Source organism: Pelophylax lessonae (assembly GCF_965119305.1).
Source record: "Pelophylax lessonae genome assembly, chromosome: 13".
NCBI classification, from domain to species: Eukaryota; Metazoa; Chordata; class Amphibia; order Anura; family Ranidae; genus Pelophylax; species Pelophylax lessonae.
Window position 1 is genome coordinate 5199564 of NC_138780.1, and position 8156 is coordinate 5207719.

General features: G+C 42.5%; 1 protein-coding gene across 1 annotated transcript; it reads left to right on the forward strand.

Annotated features, from left to right (window-relative positions):
- The first annotated feature begins 1007 nt into the window (after positions 1 to 1007).
- Positions 1008 to 6987, forward strand: HAX1 (HCLS1 associated protein X-1). The gene is made up of 7 exons (XM_082275602.1): positions 1008 to 1157; positions 2957 to 3162; positions 4007 to 4191; positions 4747 to 4786; positions 4895 to 5010; positions 5110 to 5233; positions 6811 to 6987. Exons 1-7 carry the CDS (start codon positions 1108 to 1110, stop codon positions 6915 to 6917), a joined length of 828 nt encoding a protein of 275 aa, XP_082131728.1. The 5' UTR covers positions 1008 to 1107; the 3' UTR covers positions 6918 to 6987.
- Positions 6988 to 8156: the final 1169 nt, after the last annotated feature.

Here is an 8156-nt window from a genome sequence, read left to right on the forward strand (position 1 = left end):
CAGTATAGATCCTAACACATTATGGTGTGCCGAAACCGTAACATGTTGGGTATCTATGTACTGGACATAACATCATCTTTCCCAATATATAAAAGAATTGGGCTAACTTTACTGTTTTGTTTTTTTATTTAGTGAAATGTTTTTCCCAAAAAATTGAGTTTGAAAGACCGCTACGCAAACACCGTGTGACAAAACATATTGCAACGACCGCCATTTTATTCTCCAGAGTTTTTGCTAATATATATATATATATATACAATGTAATTAATTTTCTAGCAAAAATACTGATTTTGATTTGTAAACAACAAGTGTCAGTAATAGGCCCGGTCCTTAAGTGGGTAAAGGGACAGTGAAGCTGAGCGGGGAAAGGGTTAACCATTCATGGCTTCCATCCTTTGACTCATTGGCCTGGAACATGTCAGCTGACCACTGAGAAGGGGGGAGGCCTGCATTTATTTGGGGGGGGGGGGGGGGTCAGTCTGCCAGCCAACATTTCCAACAATGCCAGCCTCTCCTCAAGGTAGATTTATATTGAATTCCTCAGTGCATGAAATAAAGAAACAGCAAAACATTCTAGAAAGGAACTTTATATAGAAAGGGCTCTTATTATAGAGCTCTTATTATATTATAGCCTTATTATATTAAGGCTTTTTATTATAGAAAGGCTCTTTCCACCTCCACTTCCGGCGCACACTGGTGACGTTTTTACTGGCGTGGCCAATCAGAATCCGCAGAACAGTCGCCACGTGTGCGTTTATTGAGAACGTGACCTGGTTGGCGGAAATGCAGTGTTCGTTAAGCGACTGGCTGGCGGAAATAGGAGCTGATGGGGGGGGGGGTTCATTTTGACGGAAGTGGGAGCTGATTGGCAGAGGGCGGAGGTCTAGTTGGCTGGCGGAAGTGGGAGGTGATTGTCAGAGGGCAGGAGTCTATGTGGTTGGCGAAAGTGGGAGCTTATTGGTTGGTTAGCAAAAGCGAACGCTGAATGGCTGTCTGGCGGATGGTTGGCGGAAGTTGAAGCTGGTTGGCATCTTCGCAGCAGTTGCTGGCCCGGAAGTGGCGGTGTGCGGAGAACTTTCCAGCTGTTGTTGGTGACATTTGGGGGAGATGAGCGCCTTTGATCTGTTCAGGAGATTCTTTGGGTCTCCGGGGATGAGGTGAGAGGAAGTGACGTCACTATGAAGTTCTCCTGAGTTCTGGCAGGATCATGTCCTCTGAGTGCTGGGGGAGGGGTCAGTCCAGGGGGTCCAATGAGGGTCTGTAGGGGGAATCAATGTAAAAATGAATTAGGGGGGTCCCAGGGGTCCTTACCCTCCCCCACCCCCCAAACCTACCTGTAATATTATAGGTGTGCGACCAATCCGACCGGGCGCTAGATTGTCAGCTCTGCGGGTCACTGCGCCGCCAAACTCCGACCTCACCACACGGCATATATATATATATATCCCGCCCACGTCGCTGCGTGTTATCTTTATATTATTTTTTAATAATCTTGTAAATTATTATTATTATTATTATTGGTGATCGCAAAAAAATAAAATCTGATAAAAAAAAAATACTAATTAAAATAAATTATTAATATTATCTTTATTATTATTACATAATATAATATAAAATTATTAATACTAATCTTTATTATTATTATTTTATTTATGAATATTTTTTACTGGAAAACTTCTACAGCTTTTGATGTTGAATAAACAATTTCCCCCCTTTTTTGTTTTTCATTTTTCCCTATAAAATTCATCGATTTTCTTTTTTCTGCAGTTTTTTGTGCATTAATAATTATTTTTAATAATAATCAGAACATCATTATACATATCTGTTTAAAATACATTTTTAATAATTATTAATAATTACAAAAAAAAAAATAGATAACAAACGACTGCTAATAAAAAATATGAATCATAATAAAATAATAGTAATAATATCAATCTTTGCTATTGTTTGTATTTATTACTATTACATTTTTTTTCTGCAGTTTATTGTACAGTAATAATTTTATATATCATTATGACATAATTACTAATCATAAAAAATTACAAAATCCTTAATAATTGCAAAAAATACCACTTATATATAATTAATATTATTGTTATTCTTGTTATATATTCATTTTAAGATTAATCTTTATTATTATTTGTATTTATGAATATTATCACTTTTTTATGTTGCAATTTATTGTGCAGTAATAAATTATTTTTAATAATAATCAGAACATCATTATACATACAGTACCTGATAGAAGTAAGAATATATATATAGAATATGTGTGTGTATGTGTATATATATATATATATATATATATATATATATATATATATATATATATATTAGACTTGTGTCTTTTTTTTCAGCCAGAGCAACTATGTAAGTATATATTAATTATATTCAAAATTAATATTCAGAACATAATTATTACAATTAATAATTGCAAAAAAAAAAAATTATAAAATATACTACTACTAATAAAAATAAATTTATTGTTATTATTATTATTTTGATATTATATTATTAGTATTATTAATAATAAAAATACAATAATAATAATTATTGCTGTTATTTTTATTTGGGAATATTCATTTTATTATCACAATTTTATTTATTTTTTGCAACTATTGTATTGATTCTTTTTCTTTTTTAATTATATTATTATTAATAACATTATTATTTTTTTTGTAGTTATCATTGCCAACAATATATAAAAAAAATATTTAAAAATATAGAAAAAAAAGAATATGATTATAGTTATTGTTATCATTTAATAAACATTTGTACGATTTGTTGCCCTTTGTGCTGTTTGGGAAATTCGGATAAATATTTCTGGAATTCCGGAACTGCATTGCTTTCAGATTGCTGCCATGTTGCCACCACCATTAAAGATTCTTTCCTCCCCTCTCCTCCCCCCCCCCCTCCCCTCTCCTCCTCTCCTACCCCCCCCCCCCCCCCCCCCCAGGGATCCGTTCTTTGAAGGGATGACTCCGGGAGAAGAGGAGGATGAAGATGACGAGGATGAAGACTCCTTCCATGGCTCCTCTGGTTTCCATTCCCCCTTTTGGGGCGGCCGCCCCCCGTTCCAGGACCCGTTCGGCTTCGAGGAAATATTCCGGGACTTCAATGAACTCTTCTCTGGTTTTGGCGCCGTGATCCGCGATGTTCCTCGTGAGTCTAAGAATGTTCTGAAATCGGACGCTTCCCTGCGCTCCGGATATGGCCGCCATAGAGAGTCATTATTGATGTGAATCATAGAGGCGGGGCCCTTCATAGGCCTTCAACCGGGTCCTCCATAGACCTTCCACCGGGTCCTCCATAGACCTTCCACCGGGTCCTCCATAGACCTTCCACCAGGTCCTCCATAGACCTTCCACCGGGCCCTCCATAGACCTTCCACCGGGCCCTCCATAGACCTTCCACCGGGCCCTCCATAGACCTTCCACCGGGTCCTCCATAGACCTTCCACCGGGCGCTCCATAGACCTTCCACCGGGCGCTCCATAGACCTTCCACCGGGCGCTCCATAGACCTTCCACCGGGCCCTCCATAGACCTTCCACCGGGGCCTCCGTAGACCTTCCACCAGGTCCTCCGTAGACCTTCCACCGGGCCCTCCATAGACCTTCCACCGGGCCCTCCATAGACCTTCCACCGGGTCCCCCGTAGACCTTCCAAAAGGCCCTCCATAGACCTTCCACCAGATCCTCCATAGACCTTCCACCGGGTCCTCCATAGACCTTCCCCCGGGCCCTCCATAGACCTTCCACCGGGTCCTCCATAGACCTTCCACCGGGTCCTCCATAGACCTTCCACCAGGTCCTCCATAGACCTTCCACTGATCCCTCCATAGACCTTCCACCGGGCCCTCCATAGACCTTCCACCAGGCCCTCCATAGACCTTCCACCGGGCCCTCCATAGACCTTCCATCGGGTCCTCCATGGTTCAGTGGCTGCTGTGTTGGTTCCGGGTGCGTCCAGCTCTCTACATTGTTGTGTCTTCTCTTTTACCATCAGGGTTTCCGGAGATCGAACCACCAAGAGAAAGTCCAGAGGGGTCTCGAGGCGGTTCTCTGCGAGACTACATGTTGAAATACCCAGACTCCTACGTACCCGGAGAGCGGACGCCACCCTCCCAGGACTCCCCTACAGAGGAGGGGCCCCCAAAACCAAGCGGGGCCCCCCGAGACAGGAGAGGATGGGTGAGTTTCCTCTATTTACACTCGATCTGTGGATCTTTTCAGTCCAAAGCTTCATGTATGGCCAGAAGAAAACCCCATTGCTTAAAGGGATAATCCAGTTATAGGTGAGCCGAGCCATTCCTGGCTTCTATCCCAGAGGAACTCCTCATAATGGGCACAGCGGGGGTACAGACCCGAGAACTCAGCACAGGGATGGGGGGAACCCCTCATAATGGGCACAGCGGGTGTACAGACCCGGGAACTCAGCACAGGGATGGGGGGAACCCCTCATAATGGGCACATCGGGTGTACAGACCCGGGAACTCAGCACAGGGATGGTGGGAACCCCTCATAATGGGCACAGTGGGTGTACAGACCCGGGAACTCAGCACAGGGATGGTGGGAACCCCTCATAATGGGCACAGCGGGTGTACAGACCCAGGAACCCAGCGCAGGGATGGTGGGAACCCCTCATAATGGGCACAGCAGGTGTACAGACCCGGGAAGCAGTAGGTGATCTATGTGGAGTACCTCAGATGGGGTAATATTTCTGTTCCTCTGGATTTTCCTCTATAGGTAGAAGATAATGGTTCCGGGGGCTCCAGGCAGGATAAAGGTAAGTACCCTCAGCATGTGGAATGTCCCATTATGGGTGAAGTGGTGTGATTGGGGGGTGGGGGGGGGTTTCGGTCCGTTCTTGCAATCTGACCTCCGGTCTCTCTAGTTCTAGATTCGGAGGTCTCCTCCCGCGGTTTGGACTCCGTCCTCAAACCACAAGAGCCGGCATCCTCATCCTTCTTCCGGAGTGTCTCCATCTCCAAAGTCATGAGACCCGATGGGGTGAGTATAGAGGAACTCCAGAATTAGGAGGCTGAGCCCCTCCTCCTCCAATGCTAAATCCGCTCAGCGGAGTCCTCATTTAACCCGCTCTCTCTGCAGACGGTGGAGGAGAGGCGGACGGTGAGGGACGGTCGGGGTAACACAACCACCACGGTGACAGTGACCAGAGGCGATGAGGTCATCAGCAGCGGAAGCCCCGATACCCCCCGGGATTCCATTATAGGTAAGAGATCGCGGGAGCAGCATTTCCCATAATCCTTCGGGACAAACCTGCCTGCTTGGCCTTAGGCTTGAAGATGTGTGAGGAGAGCTCCCTCTAGTGGCCAGAATACAGAAGGCATTGGATTAGGGATTGACAGACCAGGGGATTACATGTCCCAAAGTTATCCCATTCTACAACAATCAAGGCATGATGGGACTTGTAGTCCCACATTGTTGGAGATCTTTAGGCTATTGCTGGTCTACTTTAAAACCAAGGATTGTGGAAGGGTTTTTTTTTTTTTTTTTTTTTAAGGGGGCTTGGTTTACTTAACCACTCCCATAACGAGCCATTTCTGGCACTCCGCTCCTACATGTTAAAATTATAATTTTTTTGCTAGAAAATTCCTTAAAACCCCCAAAAATAATTTATATATACAGTATATATATATATATATATATATATATATATAATCACACATACATATATATATATAATTTTTTAGCAGAGACCCTAGAGATTAAAATGGCGGTCATTGCACTTTTTTTGCTAGAAAATTCCTCAGAACCCCCAAACATTTTATTTATTTATATATATATATATATATATATATATATATATATATATATATTTCTTCTTTATTTATTTTTTAGTAGAGACCCTAGGTAATAAAATGGCGGTCATTGCACCTTTTTTTGCTACATAATTCCTTAGCACCCCCAAAAATTTTATTTATTTATATATATATTTCTTCTTTATTTTTTTTTTTTAGTAGAGACCCTAGGGAATAAAATGGCGGTCATTGCACCTTTTTTTGCTACATAATTCCTCAGAACCCCCAAACATTATATATATATATATATATATATATATATATATATATATATATATATATATATATATATATATATATATATATATGTTTGTTTTTTTTTTTAGCGGAGACCCTAGGGAATAAAATGGCAGTCATTGCAACTTTTTATAGTTTTATAAATTAAAAAAAAAAAAAAAAAACACACTAAATTTAGCCCAATTTTTTGGGGGGAAAATAGAATGCGGTGGAAGCGCAGCTTCTTCTTTATAATTATAAAGTTTATTGTTTTGGGGTTCTTTCCCACCATTTGGGGTGAAACGCGTCAGGGGGGGGAGAGCTTTGTGCTTTGGCTTGTTCATGTTAATGTTTTCAAGTTGCGATTAAAGCTTTTTGAAGCAAAAAAAAAAAAAGTGCAGATTCTTCTTTTTTAACTATAAAGTTTATTGCTTTGGGGGAGGTTTCACCCTTTTTTTGGTGAAACGCATCGGTGAGGGGGAGCCAGGTCAGGACCAGAGCTTCCTGCTTTTGGCTTGTTCTTGTAAAAACAATGCGGGTGGAAGAGCAGCTTCTTCTTTTTTTATAAAGTTTATTGTTTTCATCCTTTGAGGTGAAACGCGTCGGAGGAGGAGGGGCCAGGTCAGGGGGAGAGCTTTTTGTGCTTTGGCTTGTTCTTGTTAATGCATCCAAGTTGCAATAAAGCTTTTTGTAAACAAGAAAAGGGGGAAAAAGGTTGGGGTGGAAGTGCAGCTTTGTTTTGGTTCATCTTTCTCATATTTTCCTCCATCAGGTCCTCAGGACTCCGCCCCGCTCCGCCCACTGCCGTCCCACCCAGACCTATCTGATTCGCAGACTATCCTGAGCCGCATCCTACACCGATGGTTCTCCGACCGATAGCCCCACCCCCGGGCCTCTGCGGTCACAGGACTCCTATGGAAGATCCGGATAATCTCATTATCATTTCGGGAATCCCAGAATTTAGTTTTTTTATGTTCCGGTAACACCTCAGGGGCGTGTTCATGGATTTACAAATCTGAGCTCCCCTTCTGTGGCCTTTCCATAGCCTGGAACCCCCCAAGGGATGTGACAAGACGGGGGGGCTTCTTTAATTTATTTGTCACATTGTAAATTTAAATTTGTATAAAGTTGGTTGAACTCACCGCTCCATGTCATTAATTTCGTATTAAAGAGCACCTTTCACCCTGAGTGACCGCTGACCAATGCCAGAGAAGGGGACTATCCCTTTAAACACATAGAAACTTTACAGGGGGTTGAAGCCTCTGCCAGTTTTTTTTTTTATTGCTGTGTCCTAATTGAGGAGATGAACCCTCACTTCCTTGACTTCAGTCACTGTACCCAACATTATATGAAAGAACACGTCCCCAGCATCCCTTTAGATGCGCATGCTCCTCCCTGCTGGCCACTGGGTGCTGCAGACTTTAGCTAAACTCTTTGCACAGCTAAATTCTGCAGCACCCAGTGGACAGCAGGGAGCAGCATGCACATCTAAAGGGATGCTGGAGATGTGTTATTTCATATAACATTTAAAGCAGGGTGCTGTGACATGTATGTGAGCCTCGCGCTTGATTACACTCTCTTCATTGCTTCTTTACACTCAATTAGACTGATCAGCAGATTTCTTGATTACATTCTATTAGGCTGATAAGTATATGGCACAGCTAAACTGTGCAGCAGCCAGTGACCAGCAAGGAGCAGCATGCACCTCTAAAGGGATGCTAGAGATGTGTTCCTTCATTTAACACTTAAAGCAGGATTACACTCTATTCATTGCTTGAATATCCTCTATTAGACCGATGAGCAGATTTCACAGCTAAAATCTTCAGCACCCTCTTCAGGGAGGAGCAATGCAAGTATAATGGGATGCCAGAGATGTGTTTCTTCATGTAATGATTGTAGAAGGGTGCTGTGACGTTTACACAAGCCTGCTGCTTGATTACACTCTATTCGTTGCTTGAATATACTCAGACTGATGGGCAGATTGCACAGCTAAAATCTTCAGCACCCAGTGCCCAGCAGGGCGAAGCAATGCAAGTATAATGGGATGCCAGAGATGTGTTCTTTCATGTAAGTGGCCAGCAAGGAGCAGCATGCACATCTAAAGGGATGCTGTAGATG

Excerpts from the sequence above, each read along its gene's own strand:
- HAX1 (XM_082275602.1), top strand. The coding sequence starts at position 1,108 with ATGAGCGCCTTTGATCTGTTCAGGAGATTCTTTGGGTCTCCGGGGATG. Across the intron at positions 3,163-4,006 it reads CGTGATCCGCGATGTTCCTC|GGTTTCCGGAGATCGAACCA; the intron begins GTGAGTCTAAGA and ends TTTTACCATCAG. Across the intron at positions 4,192-4,746 it reads CCCGAGACAGGAGAGGATGG|GTAGAAGATAATGGTTCCGG; the intron begins GTGAGTTTCCTC and ends TTTCCTCTATAG.